Raw genomic sequence first — 17,478 nt, forward strand, 5'->3', positions numbered from 1 at the left:
GTGTGAAATACTATGTATCAATTTTAATTATAGAGCTGTGATCACTTTAAATCATGATAAACTTTCTAAGATGCCTTGGATATGTGACAAAATCACTGAATACCATGAACCAGACTGTAAGTGTTAGTCGTTAATAAATGATAACTTGTTCCTGATGGAAATATTGATATCTGTGTGTATGATTTAGGAAATGTATTTCAGAATTATACTGTATGATATTTGTTCTAAAAACATAATAACTTATATGTAACACAGCAAGTTTGAACATTAACATTAAGATATTGAGAACCACTTTTTTATGAATACTTCTTCATTGTGCTCTCTAGGGATGAACGCTGCAGTACGTGCAGTAGTACGTTTTGGTATATATCTTGGATGTAAAGTTTATTTCATAAAAGAAGGTTATCAAGGAATGGTAGATGGCGGAGACAATATTGAGGAAGCAGGCTGGGCGACAGTTTCGTCCATTATACATAAGGTAAGCTACCAAATGTAACTGTTCTTTATAATTTACGTTAGGTGGAATGCTTGGTTCATCAGAGTAATTTTTGAAACTTAGACTGATTAAAACTGCAGACCAACTGATCGGTTTTTCTCTTTGTATTTGTTCCTGTTTTATTATGTTATGTCCGTATCTGTAGCTGAGCATTCAGCATCAACATGTTGGACTGCCATGCAGAGTTCCTGGGTTCAGTACCCAGTACTGACAGGTATTTTTTCTTTGTGGGAGGACTGGAACAGTGTGTACTAAGCCTTATGAGGAGGTATTTGAGTTAGAAGTAAGCAGTTTCAGGGTCTGGGTAGCTTAGTGCATTCTAGAGAGAGACATTTAGAGACTTACTGCAGAGATAGAAATCACAATGCCAGAAACAAATAAGTATCTTTAACACTCTCAAAACTTGAATATTAATTGTTAACTAATGATCCATCGAAGCCTAATTGTGAGACATGGAGACAGGATTCAAGAGTGAAGATTCAGCCAAGTTATTGATTCTCCTCATCATTAAAAGCAGAACTTGAAAATCATCTGGATGTTGGTACAAGTTCCTGAGGCTTAGCTTTTTGAGCCTTCTGAAAACCCATATAGAACAGTGCTTTGAAGTGCCATGCCCCCAAACATCTGTTGCATTTTAAGTTGCAGCCTTAAGTCTACTAACTGTTTGGGAAACATCACTTGATATTAAAATTTCTATAAACATTGACTGTCATTTTAATCTGTGTGGAAAATATTCAAAATGCTTTCTGGTAACTTAAATTTTGCACTACATTATGGAAAATCATATTTTAATATATCTTTTACGATGGCTACACCTCAGAGCCTTTAACTACAATCTGTGCCTGGTCATACTGAATGCTAGTCAGGGACATGTAGTCTGAGCAACTAAATACTGTAGATAGTTTTAATCTGTTTACTGGCTTTACAAAAACCAAGACATGTTAGGATTTTTGCCAGATTGATGAGCAAAATTATACTTTCAAATTCATTGAACACTTGTCACATGGCTTCTCTTATGTTCATTCTTGGCTTTGTTCAACTTTTGTGTAGGAGTCTTTGGCATTGCTTAAATCTGTGAGGGAGATTTCTTTCCTTTACTAGCAATTTTGTATCATGGCTGTCGAGCCAGTATGAGTTTCTCTCATCCATTACACTCTTACTTGGCATATACATATCTGAAGTATATTGAACAATACTTTTTAATTTTGTCAGTCGATACTCTACATTTTTGTCCCCAGAGATGAATGTTAAATGTAGATCTCCTGCATGATCTGCGGTCTGTCCCCTGTGTTCACTTCTTATGCAAACATGTTCCCAGCTCACCACTCTTTTTAATACCTGTAGCCATTGTTGCCATAACACTCACATGGTCACAGATTTCCTGCTCTGCTATACCATACTTGAAAAGCTTGAGTTTTTTAGTTGCAAGGAAATCTTAGGCTGCAGATATAATCATACATTGTAGATAATCAGTATTTATTATCCAAAGTGTTGTGTTGTTAAAATGGAGGAAAATAAATGTAGTTATGATATTATTTATTATGTTATTATTAATTTCTTGTTGCAATGCAAATTTGAACGCTGAAAGCTGCATTTCATTCACAATGTCCATAAATGAGTAGATAACTGTTAAGTTCAAGTGGAAATGTTCTTCGTATCAATAACAATGAAAGTGAAGATGAAGGAGATAATGTTTATATTGAGCTTGGAAGAATGATAACATAAGTTAACTGTGACAGCAGTACATGTTGTGTCTGGAACCTGTGGTGATGGGCAGATGTGCAATATTCATTCTTCCCCCCCCTTTCCCCTCCCCTCCCCTGTCCTTTCTTACTCCATAAGCTCAACACTTACATCAAAATCCATTTCATCTGGTCCTTCTCAAATCATTGAGCCACCCTCCTACTAGATGTCGATCTCCACATTTCAGGTGGCTTCATAAATATGTCTGTTCACATCAAGTGTTCAACCACCAACAGCACCTCCAGCCATCATCAGTTTCACATCAAAAAGTCTCTTCCACACAGCTTCACCATACATGAATGCTGCATCTGCAAAGGAAGGCAAGAGTTGTCGAAATGTAACGATAACCTTCCAGAACCTTTATTGACAGATAATATCCTATCCAGCTCATTCATAAACAGATCTCCTGTGCCACCTTGTCCTCAGGTGCCAGTAAACCTGGTAACCAATGCCCAACAGCACTCTTCCGATTACAAAATATCACCCCCTTGAAACGTTCAACAACATACTTCTCCAGGGCAATGTCATTCCCTTAGGTGAGGGATACTCTATGCAAAATCTTGCCTACATCACCAAAAGTAGTGATCAGTCATCCATCCAACCTACAGAATATCCTTGTCCATCCCTGTTCCAGTTGTGCTTCCTGTCATACACACGAGTCACTCCCTTGTGGATGACCCAGCTACAAGACTTCTCCCATACACCCAGTCACCACCTCCTATCACAGTCCTGTTACAGACATTTCATACCTTGTAAAAGGCAAGAATGTTTGTAAAAGCACCCATCTTACATGTCATCTGTGTTGCAATTACTGCACAGCATTCTATGGGGACATGACAGGTAACTAATTGTCTACTCACATGGGTGGGTACTGCCAAACTGTGGTGAACTGCAAACTTGACCATGCAGTTGTCAAACATGCTGCACACTACCACACAAATTACTTTAATAGCTGCTTCACTATGCATGCTTTTTGGATACTCCCATCCAGCACAAGCTTCTCTGAAGTATGCAGGTGGGAATTGTCTCTCCAGTGTATCTTGCATTCTCACAGTCCCCCTGGCCTAAACCTCAACTAGCCTGTTTTCCAATTGCCTCATGTTACTTTTTCTCTTTTGCTCTTGGCCTGTTGTATCTCTACTGAGTCATTTGTCTTTCCTGCTTGTGCCTCATACTACCCCACTCCCTCTCCTTGCCTCATGCATCCTTCTCTCCCTCCACCTCATTCATCAGTCCAGGCAACTGCTCTCAGTAATCATTAGTATCGCCCCACGGTAGTGTGCATCTAAGTGTCTGTGTGGTCTTCTAGAAGCAGAGCTATAATCCGTTCAGCTTAAGAAAAAACCTGTTGTAAACAAACACAAATGCGATGGTTGGTCAGAAGCCGTAGCACACGTACACTGGTGTTGTTACGCTCTTGGAAGTAGGTCCTACTTATGTATTAGATATCTTATTACTAAGTTACGTTAAATGAAACTTTTAAGATATTCAAATGTATTAACAGCCATCAACATTTTTCTTAATCACGCTTTAGGTATGTAGCTTTTATTTCAAATATCGTGTACAGTCACAGCCTTTGCAGCCTTGTGCTCTGATTGTTGCACTGATAATGTGCAGTATGAAATTGGCTGAGGCTGCTTTCTGTTCCGTAGTGAAACACATGCAAGGAACACGGTTAAAAAGCACCGAGAAATTGGCTGTTCTTAATGTTTTTTATCAATTTACAAAGATAATCGGCTTTGAAGTTTTCCCAGTGTCCTGTATACTGCAGTTGATAAACGAACTCAAACCGGATGTGTAGTCGGTAGTGTAATAGAGTGGGAACCAAATGCGATTGATCGTGCTGTGGTTCAAAACTCCACCATGTAATTTTTTTTCTCGTTCTATTTGAAATACCTAAATTTTGTAATTATAGAACTCATCATCATTTTTTATGAATAATGCATGACTTCTTGTTTCTAATTACACATTGGATGCGAAATTCTTATTTCCATTTCCAATACAAATTCGTAATTATTGATGCTTTATGAAAGACTGTTCATAAAAGTTGTTGAAATTTTTAAAGCAAAAATGAAAAACCAAATCCTTTTTATTTGGACTACGCCCATCATTTTATACCACAGAGGTTGATACATATCTTAGAAACATGAAAAAGAATCATTTTCACAGCATCAAACACATCACACAAATGCTGCATTTTTGCATTTGGTACTGTGCCATTACAATATGGACTGAACAGAACTGATCTGGAGCCAAGCTATGGGATTTGGCCTGAGAAGTAACGAGACTCTTAAGCTGCCACATGTACTTTAACTAACGCTCGCAGCTTTTTGACACATCATTGCTGAACAGTGGCGGGGTATAGAATGGCTTGTCGTAAAAGAAGAAGAGAAAATGCTGTGCCTGGTTGGCTTCGTAGATTTTGTTGTTGATAGACTGATTAACAACATATCAGGTGACACTTCCAGAATGGAAATGTATTTCTCTGTTTTGGATAAGGAAGGAGCTAAGAGATTACCAGACGGCCGAGTAATACCTTCAGTGGCTTCAGTATTTAACTATATGGTGAAATCCTTCAATACTCTCTTATGTTACACACAGATTATGCAGAAAAATTACCCTATGGTTAAGTCAGGACTTTTCACAATTCTTGTTATTAATTACAATAGTACATTAGCTAAAAATGATAATGCGTTGCGGTTTTCATGTAGTCATGTAAGGAGCATATTGTGGGAGATTTGCAGTGTAATATTTCATTCTGCTTAAAAATTAAATTACATGTGAAACTGTATTGCTCCTGTGCTCGTCTCTTTTTATGCGTGAACTGCAGCTGGCCACATAACTGTAGGCTAGCTGTACCAGCTGAAAAAAGGCCAGTGCTGTCCAAGTTAAATACCCTGGTAAAGCTGTTGTCCCATATTATTGCCAAGTCGATGTGCGAGTAAATCAGAGCACTAAATGTACCCTTATTATCGTACTTGACAGTACTCGAGACAGCTTGGCTGCAGTCCCACGTGAAACAGAAATCCAATGAGGTTCCAGCAAACATGCAAGAATACATAATGAAATGTTTACATTAGGTTTATTCTTATGGTTAATGGATTATAGTGCCTTAAAGCTAGTGAATACTGTGTTCTGCATGGTGGCACATCAGAAACTAGCACCAAGTACTAGACTACTCATTGGTGTCTGCCAGTTGTCATCTATTGTTTAAAAGCTGTTGCAACTTCAATTTTTATTGTCAGTACAAAATCCATTGTGGCTTGGTTAAGATGTGTCAAGTAAATATCTCAGTGGGATGTGTCCTCTTCAAGAAAAATCGCAATAGTGGAGACGTATGTATCCACTGATTCATTTAACTAAATGAGAGACATTTTGCAAAGAAGTTTTCTGACATTTCCATACTAGCAAACAGTAGTATACAGTATTTGGTAACAAAGTGGCATATTACCATGTCAGTTGCAAATTCCATTTCAGCAAGTCAGATTGTGGATCCCATATTTTTTTAAACAACAGTAAACACTGCTGTGCATGGATATTTGCTGAAAGTAACCACTTGTGATGTTTACCTGTGGGCTGTCTAGAGGGAAAACTGTACACAAATAACCCAATAATGTTATAAGACTAGAAGAAAAATGTCCATAATGAAATTCTGAGAATTGATCTGACAGAATTGTCCAAAGTGTACTTTAACATGTTACGGCAAGTGCAAAAGTGCGTTGAAGCACAAGGAGATCATTTTCGGCACCTAATGTAATGTAAATGACAAGATCAATTCAGTAAATACAGACCTTTGGATAAGCTTATTCATTATTTCTTTACTATGTAATTATTACATATTTATGTATTTGTTGTTGTATCTGCCTGTGGTGGGCAATATTTTGGCATAATTGGCAAGCAGTCTGTACTCAGTGCCGTTTTTTCATATGCCACCTGTATTATGTGTATCTACACTCCTGGAAATTGAAATAAGAACACCGTGAATTCATTGTCCCAGGAAGGGGAAACTTTATTGACACATTCCTGGGGTCAGATACATCACATGATCACACTGACAGAACCACAGGCACATAGACACAGGCAACAGAGCATGCACAATGTCGGCACTAGTACAGTGTATATCCACCTTTCGCAGCAATGCAGGCTGCTATTCTCCCATGGAGACGATCGTAGAGATGCTGGATGTAGTCCTGTGGAACGGCTTGCCATGCCATTTCCACCTGGTGCCTCAGTTGGACCAGCGTTTGTGCTGGACGTGCAGACCGCGTGAGACGACGCTTCATCCAGTCCCAAACATGCTCAATGGGGGACAGATCCGGAGATCTTGCTGGCCAGGGTAGTTGACTTACACCTTCTAGAGGCCGTTGGGTGGCACAGGATACTTGCGGACGTGCATTGTCCTGTTGGAACAGCAAGTTCCCTTGCCGGTCTAGGAATGGTAGAACGATGGGTTCGATGACGGTTGGATGTACCGTGCACTATTCAGTGTCCCCTCGACGATCACCAGTGGTGTATGGCCAGTGTAGGAGATCGCTCCCCACACCATGATGCCGGGTGTTGGCCCTGTGTGCCTCGGTCGTATGCAGGCCTGATTGTGGCGCTCACCTGCACGGCGCCAAACACGCATACGACCATCATTGGCACCAAGGCAGAAGCGACTCTCATCGCTGAAGACGACACGTCTCCATTCGTCCCTCCATTCACGCCTGTCGCGACACCACTGGAGGCGGGCTGCACGATGTTGGGGCGTGAGCGGAAGACGGCCTAACGGTGTGCGGGACCGTAGCCGAGCTTCATGGAGACGGTTGCGAATGGTCCTCGCCGATACCCCAGGAGCAACAGTGTCCCTAATTTGCTGGGAAGTGGCAGTGCGGTCCCCTATGGCACTGCGTAGGATCCTACGGTCTTGGCGTGCATCCATGCGTCGCTGCGGTCCGGTCCCAGGTCGACGGGCACGTGAACCTTCCGCCGACCACTGGCGACAACATCGATGTACTGTGGAGACCTCACGCCCCACGTGTTGAGCAATTCGGCGGTACGTCTACCCGGCCTCCCGCATGCCCACTATACGCCCTCGCTCAAAGTCTGTCAACTGCACATACGGTTCACGTCCACACTGTCGCGGCATGCTACCAGTGTTAAAGACTGCGATGGAGCTCCGTATGCCACGGCAAACTGGCTGACACTGACGGCGGCGGTGCACAAATGCTGCGCAGCTAGCGCCATTCGACGGCCAACACCGCGGTTCCTGGTGTGTCCGCTGTGCCGTGCGTGTGATCATTGCTTGTACAGCCCTCTCTCAGTGTCCGGAGCAAGTATGGTGGGTCTGACACACCGGTGTCAATGTGTTCTTTTTTCCATTTCCAGGAGTGTATCTGCCACACATCAGTCTGCTGTAGGTGAGTGACTTTTCCTTATTTTATGTATTGTTCCACCCAGAATTTTCCTGCTATAAGTTTTTTCTATTTCAGAAATTGTTATATCTGTTTTTGACTTTTATTTTGAATCATTAAGTTTCCATGTAGCTATGTCTTCCTTTTTTATTTGAACTGAAGTGTTGCAGTATACTTTTCTGTGATAAGCTTGACACCAGGTGTCCTTCTGTATAAATAACAACTTTATTATTTTGAAGTTGCACCCAGATAGTTAAAAAGTTGTATGTTTATTTATTTATTTATTGCTTACTTAGCCTGACCAGATTACGGCCTTAAGCCTCTCTCTTACATGTGGCCGGGAATAGTACATACCAAAAATACTACAAAAACATTCACAACAACAATAATAATAATAATAATTGACAGTAATAATAGTGATAATAATAACCCTTTAGATCACATAACGTCAACAGATACGAAGAAAGTAAATTGGAAAAAGAAAACACTACATGGCAAGCACCCGTATCATCTAACACAGCCACACATCGATCAAGATGCATCCAACACATGGCTAAGAAAATGCAATATATACAGTGAGACGGAAGGATTCATGATTGCAACACAGGATCAAACAATAAACACCAGATATTACAGCAAGCATATTATTAAAGGTCCCAATACCACAACAGATAAATGCAGACTTTGCAAACAACAAATAGAAACAGTAGATCACATCACAAGCGGATGTACAATACTAGCCAATACAGAATACCCCAGAAGACATGACAATGTAGCAAAAATAATACATCAGCAGCTTGCCTTACCACATAAACTTATAAAACAACACGATCCCACATACAAGTATGCACCACAAAATGTACTGGAGAATGATGAATACAAATTATACTGGAACAGAACCATTATAACAGATAAAACAACACCACATAACAAACCTGACATCATACTCACCAATAAAAAGAAGAAATTAACACAACTAATCGAAATATCCATACCCAATACAACAAATATACAAAAGAAAACAGGAGAAAAAATTGAAAAATACATCCAACTGGCTGAGGAAGTCAAGGACATGTGGCATCAGGATAAAGTTGACATTATACCAATTATACTATCAACTACAGGAGTCATGCCACACAATATCCACCAGTACATCAATGCAATACAGCTACATCCAAACTTATTTATACAACTACAGAAATCCGTAATTATTGATACATGTTCAATTACCCGAAAGTTCCTAAATGCAGTATAACATATACCATACAGTTAAAAGGAAGTCACGCTTGATCAAGGTCCGTGTCACTTTCCATTTCTGACCAGACATAACGTCTGAGAAAAGAAAGAAATAATAATAATGTCCTTTACTATACAGATAATCATTTTGAGAATGCAGCTGAGTTATGTATTGGTACAGAGAGGATTTTGCTTCATTGAGAACAATAATAGTAATAATAATAATAATAATAATTATTATTATTATTATAGCAAAGGACATTAAGAATGATGAATATTAGTTTAGTATGTTTGATACCTTGTTTTGTGTTATTTACTTTTAGTTTAGTTTTAGTTATGTCATGTTCCGTAGATCATTTTCCTGATTATTTTATTGATATGATGTGGAACAAGTCAGATTACAAGATATATATATATATATATATATATATATATATATATATATATATATATATATATATATATATATATTGTAATATGTCTGCTTGTGTCTGTATATGAGTGGATGGACATGTGTGTGTGTGCAAGTGTATACCCGTCCTTTTTTCCCCCTAAGGTAAGTCTTTCCGCTCCCGGGATTGGAATGACTCCTTACCCTCTCCCTTAAAACCCACATCCTTTCGTCTTTCCCTCTCCTTCCCTCTTTCCTGATGAGGCAACAGTTTGTTGCGAAAGCTTGAATTTTGTGTGTATGTATGTGTCTGTTTGTGTTTCTATTGACCTGCTAGCACTTTCGTATGGTAAGTCACATCATCTTTGTTTTTAAATATATTTTTCCCGCGTGGAATGTTTTCCTCTATTCTGTGTGTGTGTGTGTATATAAGAACCACAAAAGTGCCCCACTTGTGACAGGATACTTTCTGGGGCTGGACCAGACTCTGAATGTGGCTCTCCAGCAGGGATACAACTTCCTCAAATCCTGCCCTGAAATGAGATCCATCCTTCATGAAATCCTCCCCACTCCACCAAGAGTGTCTTTCCGCCGTATATGTGTGGATGGATATGTGTGTGTGTGCGAGTGTATACCCGTTCTTTTTCCCCCTAAGGTAAGTCTTTCCGCTCCCGGGGTTGGAATGACTTCTTACCCTCTCCCTTAAAACCCACATCCTTTCGTCTTTCCCTCTCCTTCCCTCTTTCCTGCTGAGGCAACAGTTTGTTGCGAAAGCTTGAATTTTGTGTGTATGTTTGTGTGTCTGTCGACCTGCCAGCACTTTCATTTGGTAAGTCCTGTAACCCGGAAGGTGTACACGATCAGAGGCAGAGCCACGTGTGAAAGCACCCACGTGATTTACCAACTGACCTGCCTACACTGTGATGCATTCTATGTGGGAATGACCAGCAACAAACTGTCGATTCACATGAATGGACACAGGCAGACAGTGTTTGTTGGTAATGAGGATCACCCTGTGGCTAAACATGCCTTGGTGCACAGCCAGCACATCTTGGCACAGTGTTACACCGTCCGGGTTATCTGGATACTTCCCACCAACACCAACCTATCCGAACTCCGGAGATGGGAACTTGCCCTTCAGTATATCCTCTCTTCTCGTCATCCGCCAGGCCTCAATCTCCGCTAATTTCAAGTTGCCGCCACTCATACCTCACCTGTCTTTCAACAACTTCTTTGCCTCTACACTTCTGCCTCGACTGACATCTCTGCCCAAACTCTTTGTCTTTAAATATGTCTGCTTGTGTCTGTATGTGTGGATGGATATGTGCGTGTGTGCGAGTGTATACCTGTCCTTTTTTCCCCCTAAGGTAAGTCTTTCCGCTCCCGGGATTGGAATGACTCCTTACCCTCTCCATGAAAACCCACTTCCTTTCGTCTTCCCCTCTCCTTCCCTCTTTCCTGATGAGGCAACAGTTTGTTGCGAAAGCTTGAATTTTGTGTGTATGTTTGTGTTTGTTTTATTTGTGTGTCTATCGACCTGCCAGCGCTTTTGTTCGGTAAGTCACCTCATCTTTGTTTTTTTTTATATATATATATATATATATATATATATATATATATATATATATATATATATATATATGAATTGTGTTAGTATTAATATTACTGAAATTTTTAGTTCTACACATGCAATTACATTTAGAGGTACAATTTTTTTTAACCATTTCTGAAACAGATACTCTTCCATGGAGTAGAAGGAGTTGTCCAAAAGAAATGATTTTAAGCTAGGTTTGAAACTTGGTCTGCTACCTGCCAGACACTTTATGTTGTTGGGCAAATGTTCAAAAATTTTTGTTGCTGAATAATGTACTCCTTTTTCAGCAACTGACAGCTTCAATAATGGATAGGAAAGGTCGTTATTCCCTCTAGTGTTGTACGTATGAACATCACTGTTCTTTGCGAATTGAGGTGGATTATTTGTAACGAATTTCATTAGCAAATATATGTACACTGATGGTGCAGTTAAATTGCCTAACTCCTTGAAAAGGTGCCTACATGACGTCCTTACGTCCTTGGGTTAACACCACTAATTATTCTCACTGCTCTCTTTTGTGCAATCAATACTATATGTCTAAGTGGTGATATACCACAGAAAACTATTCCAGAAGACATTATTGTGTGGAAATAAGCAAAGTATGTTAGGAGGCTGATCTGTTTATTCCCAGTTATTGGAATGAAAGTAAATCTAATCTAAATCTAATCTAATCCAAGACTAGCGATTATATGAAGAGCGAAAGAAGCTGAACTTAGTTGTTTGAGAAGCACTGTAATATGTTTCTTCCATTTCCAGTTGTCATCAATGTGAACACCCAAAAATTTGTAGAAATCTGCCCTGTTAACTGAGCCCTGTTCATATGCTACATCAATTGTCAGTATGACACTATTTGGTGTACAGAACTGGATATAGTGAGTTTTTTCAAAATTAAGGGAGAGCCCATTTTCTGAGACCACTTAATAATTGTTTGAAAGACATCCTTAACAATATCTTCAGCTGCTTTTTCTGGAATGGCATTTATTATAACACTTGTGTCATCTGAAAAAAGTACTAGTTCTGCTTGCATGAACATTAAGTGGGAGGTCATTCACATGAATAAGGTACAGCAGAGGACCTAAAATTGAACCCTGTGGGACTCCCTTTGTGGTAACTCCCCATTCACTAGAATTTACCACCCTCCCAACATTGTTTGTGCTATTCAACACAACTTTTTGCTTTCTGTTCATTAAGTATTATTAAAACCAGCTGTGTGTATAGCCTTCAGTTCCATAAACCTTGAGTTTTTCTAGGAGTGTGACATGATCCACACAGTCAAATGCCTTGGAGAGATCACAAAAAATACCAACTGGTGATAATTTGTTATTTAGGGCCTGCACTATTCGATGGGTAAATGTGTAGATAGAATTGTCAGTCGAGTAACCCTTCCGGAATCCGAACTGTAACATGCTGAGTAAATTATTTTCACTTAAATGTGAGACTATTGAATACATAACTTTTTCGAATATTTTAGAAAATGAAATCAGCAATAAGATTGGTCTATAATTATTTGAGTCACTCTTGTCCCCTTTCTTATGAAGAGGTTTGACAATTGCGCATTTCAATCTGTCTGCAAAAATTCCTTGTGCCAGTGAAGCATTACATATATCGCTAAGGACTCCACTTATTAAATTAGAACAACACTTCAAAATTCTGTTGGGGACTCCATCAACACCACATGAGCTCTTGTTTTTCAGTATATTTATAATTCCCGTAATTTCAGTGGGGGATGTTGGTGCTATTTCTAAAGGCCTAAAGTCTTGGGGAATGACATTTTTAACATATTTTTTTGCTTCTTCAGCTGAACCCTTTAACCCTATTTTTGCTGCTACATTCAGAAAGTGATTGTGAATTATTACTGACAACATCGTCATTTAGCTTTACTGCATTGGTATGCTGTGCAAAGTCAGGCTGCTCCATCTCCTGTTTGGCAATATTCCCTATAGTTTTAATTTTATTATGCGCATTATTAATTTCTGTCAGAACACACAAGATACTCGACTTCTTAATGACTTTCCTTAAAATATTACAATATCTTTTGTAGTAAGCAGGTAATGTCGGATCCTGACTTATTCTGGCTTGTCCATATATTACCCTCTTCCTCTTACACAGTATCTTAAATCACTTAGTAATCCATGTCTTACTTGAATTTGTAATGGCTTTTTTGGATAACGTTTCAGGGAAGCAACTCTCAAATGTTGAGACAAATTTACGGTGGAATAAATCAGAAGTGGAAGGGATAAAGAAAGAGGAGAAGATTGAAATGACAATGACATTGGGTGTTAGAAAAGAACAGAATTTAAATCAAGAGCTCTTCTGACAAGGGGGGGCCGGACAAGTTGTAGGGGAGACCGGTTGATGGGAGTGAGCTGCCGGCTAGTAAATGGAAGAGATGGCTATAGTGTTAGAAGGTGGGCCATTATCAGTCTTTTGCAGTTTGGAAGGAATTTAATTTCTGTGATATTTTGAGGAAAATTGTTTCAAAGTGTGGTTCCTGATATAGACAGTAATTCTGAGAATGTGGTTGAGTTATGCATTGGTACAGAGAGGATTTTGCTTCTTTGAGAACATTTCTGCTGTGCTGTTCAGGTAGCGGTGTAAGTGTTGAAGATAAATAAGAAGAAGTGCAGTGATTGAGAAGACAACAGAGTAAACATAGAATATGATAGTCTCCATGCTTATCAGCACATAGCCATGATAATTGTTTGTAGGCAAGAATGATATGGTCAAAATAGTATACATCGCAAACGTATCATACACAAGTATTCATCACAAGTTCTAGTAGCCTGTGTGAGCTTTTGTATAAAAGTCCTTGGAGAATTGCATTGCCATAGTCAAGTGTGAGAAGTATTAGTGACTCTACAAGCTTCTTTTTAGACTTGAAAGGAAATACTTCTTGTATTTTGATAGTGAATGAAGTGATACTGACACCTTCATACACGCTACACTTGTATGTTCAATCCACTCTGAGGTTACTGTAGCACCACACAGTTTTTTAGTTAAGATAGTCCAAATACTCACTTTTTTAGTTAAAATAATACAGTTACATGATAAATTATTTACAGGGTGGGACCATTATTGGTTCAGCCAGATGCATGGATTTTAAAGAACGAGAAGGACGCTTAAAAGCTGCTGCTAACTTGGTGGACAGAGGAATTACCAATCTGGTGGTGATTGGTGGTGATGGATCATTGACAGGTGCTAATCATTTCAAGACAGAGTGGCCTTCTCTTCTGGAAGAACTTAGCAGTACAGGTGAAACCAACTGAATACTATTTAACAGTGAAATATACACTCCTGGAAATGGAAAAAAGAACACATTGACACCGGTGTGTCAGACCCACCATACTTGCTCCGGACACTGCGAGAGGGCTGTACAAGCAATGATCACACGCACGGCACAGCGGACACACCAGGAACCGCGGTGTTGGCCGTCGAATGGCACTAGCTGCGCAGCATTTGTGCACCGCCGCCGTCAGTGTCAGCCAGTTTGCCGTGGCATACGGAGCTCCATTGCAGTCTTTAACACTGGTAGCATGCCGCGACAGCGTGGACGTGAACCGTATGTGCAGTTGACGGACTTTGAGCGAGGGCGTATAGTGGGCATGCGGGAGGCCGGGTGGACGTACCGCCGAATTGCTCAACACGTGGGGCGTGAGGTCTCCACAGTACATCGATGTTGTCGCCAGTGGTCGGCGGAAGGTGCACGTGCCCGTCGACCTGGGACCGGACCGCAGCGACGCACGGATGCACGCCAAGACCGTAGGATCCTACGCAGTGCCGTAGGGGACCGCACCGCCACTTCCCAGCAAATTAGGGACACTGTTGCTCCTGGGGTATCGGCGAGGACCATTCGCAACCGTCTCCATGAAGCTGGGCTACGGTCCCGCACACCGTTAGGCCGTCTTCCGCTCACGCCCCAACATCGTGCAGCCCGCCTCCAGTGGTGTCGCGACAGGCGTGAATGGAGGGACGAATGGAGACGTGTCTTCTTCAGCGATGAGAGTCGCTTCTGCCTTGGTGCCAATGATGGTCGTATGCGTGTTTGGCGCCGTGCAGGTGAGCGCCACAATCAGGACTGCATACGACCGAGGCACACAGGGCCAACACCCGGCATCATGGTGTGGGGAGCGATCTCCTACACTGGCCGTACACCACTGGTGATCGTCGAGGGGACACTGAATAGTGCACGGTACATCCAAACCGTCATCGAACCCATCGTTCTACCATTCCTAGACCGGCAAGGGAACTTGCTGTTCCAACAGGACAATGCACGTCCGCATGTATCCCGTGCCACCCAACGTGCTCTAGAAGGTGTAAGTCAACTATCCTGGCCAGCAAGATCTCCGGATCTGTCCCCCATTGAGCATGTTTGGGACTGGATGAAGCGTCGTCTCACGCGGTCTGCACGTCCAGCACGAACGCTGGTCCAACTGAGGCGCCAGGTGGAAATGGCATGGCAAGCCGTTCCACAGGACTACATCCAGCATCTCTACGATCGTCTCCATGAGAGAATAGCAGCCTGCATTGCTGCGAAAGGTGGATATACACTGTACTAGTGCCGACATTGTGCATGCTCTGTTGCCTGTGTCTATGTGCCTGTGGTTCTGTCAGTGTGATCATGTGATGTATCTGACCCCAGGAATGTGTCAATAAAGTTTCCCCTTCCTGGGACAAGGAATTCACGGTGTTCTTATTTCAATTTCCAGGAGTGTATTTTAGTGTTATTCCATTGATATTATCAAAGACACATGGAGTTTACTATACATGTGTTCATTGTTTTTTTTTGTTAGTCCATCTCTTTTCCCTAAGATTCTTTGAGAACTAAGGATCCACTCTTATCTTCAAAAACACACACATATGATATGTCTGCTTGTGTCTGTATATGTGTGGATGGATATGTGTGTGTGTGCGAGTGTATACCCGTCCTTTTTTCCCCCTAAGGTATGTCTTTCCGCTCCCGGGATTGGAATGACTCCTTACCTTCTCCCTTAAAACCCACATCCTTTCGTCTTTCCCTCTCCTTCCTGATGAGGCAACAGTTTGTTGCGAAAGCTTGAATTTTGTGTGTATGTTTGTGTTTCTGTCGACCTGCCAGCACTTTCATTTGGTAAGTCACATCATCTTTGTTTTAACAAAGATGATGTGACTTACCAAACGAAAGCGCTGGCACGTCGATAGACACACAAACAAACACAAACATACACACAAAATTGATGTCTGCTTGTGTCTGTATATGTGTGGATGGATATGTGTGTGTGTGCGAGTGTATACCCGTCCTTTTTTCCCCCTAAGGTAAGTCTTTCCGCTCCTGGGATTGGAATGACTCCTTACCCTCTCCCTTAAAACCCACATCCTTTCGTCTTTCCCTCTCCTTCCCTCTTTCCTGACGAAGCAACCATTGGTTGCGAAAACAGAATTTTGTGTGTATGTGTGTGTCTGTTTGTGTTTCTATCGACCTGCCAGCGCTTTCATATGGTAAGTCACATCATCTTTGTTTTTATATAAACAAAGATGATGTGACTTACCAAACGAAAGTGCTGGCAGGTCGATAGACACACAAACATACACACAAAATTCAAGCTTTCGCAACCAACCGTTGCTTCGTCAGGAAAGAGGGAAGGAGAGGGAAAGACGAAAGAATGTGGGTTTTAAGGGAGAGGGTAAGGAGTCATTCCAATCCCGGGAGCGGAAAGACTTACCTTAGGGGGAAAAAAGGACAGGTATACACTCACACACACACACACACACATATCCATCCGCACATACACAGGCACAAGCAGACATTTGTAAAGGCAAAGAGTTTGGGCAGAGATGTCAGTCGAGGCAGAAGTACAGAGGCAAAGATGTTGTAAAAAGACAGATGAGGTATGAGCGGCGGCAAATTGAAATCAGAAATTAGCGGAGATTGAGGCCTGGCGGATAACGAGAAGAGAGAATATACTGAAGGGTAAGTTCCCATCTCCGGAGTTCTGACAGGTTGGTGTTAGTGAGAAGTATCCAGATAACCATGACGGTGTAACACTGTGCCAAGATGTGCTGGCCATGCACCAAGGCATGTTTAGCCACAGGGTGATCCTCATTACCAACATACACTGTCTGCCTGTGTCCATTCATGCAAATATATATATGATAGATTGATAGACTCTCTCTTTCTCTCTCACTCCTGATGGGCTCAGTATGGGATGAGTGGCAGAATGGGTGGTGAATGGTGGAATGGGTGATGAGCTCATAGAAGAGATGTGAATTGGGGAGAAGAGGACAGGGGATTGTGGAAGAATACACCATATACAACAACAAAACACAGTGCTCATACAAGTGTTTGCTAGCAGCAAAATGTGTCAAAGGCTTTAGGAAGACTATGCAATGTTTCATAACAACAAATTGCCTCTGATGAGCGTGACATCGCAACTGTTTACCTTAGATTCATTTGAATGCTTGCAAGTGAGCTTATGCGCATATGCAGTCGAGTCGCGTATGATTAGTACCTTCTCCCACTTCTGGCTACAGAAGTGTGGCAGTGAGCGGTATAAGCAATAGCAGCAAGCAGCCAGATGCTATCCAGAAAAATTTTACTGGTGTGCCTAAGTTGCCAGATTCATGTATGTGCAACTGGCCCGGAACTAGG

General features: G+C 41.3%; 1 protein-coding gene across 1 annotated transcript in view; it reads left to right on the plus strand.

Moving 5' to 3' along the window:
- LOC124594244 (ATP-dependent 6-phosphofructokinase-like) overlaps positions 1–17,478 on the plus strand; it is a 426,583-nt gene that overhangs the window by 31,931 nt on the left and 377,174 nt on the right. Inside the window, exons 2-3 of the mRNA XM_047132611.1 lie at positions 327–478; positions 13,916–14,105. Coding sequence (XP_046988567.1) covers positions 327–478; positions 13,916–14,105 — 342 coding nt within the window. The remainder of the gene's footprint in view (positions 1–326; positions 479–13,915; positions 14,106–17,478) is intronic.

This window comes from Schistocerca americana, chromosome 1 (assembly GCF_021461395.2).
Source record: "Schistocerca americana isolate TAMUIC-IGC-003095 chromosome 1, iqSchAmer2.1, whole genome shotgun sequence".
Classification (NCBI taxonomy): Eukaryota; Metazoa; Arthropoda; class Insecta; order Orthoptera; family Acrididae; genus Schistocerca; species Schistocerca americana.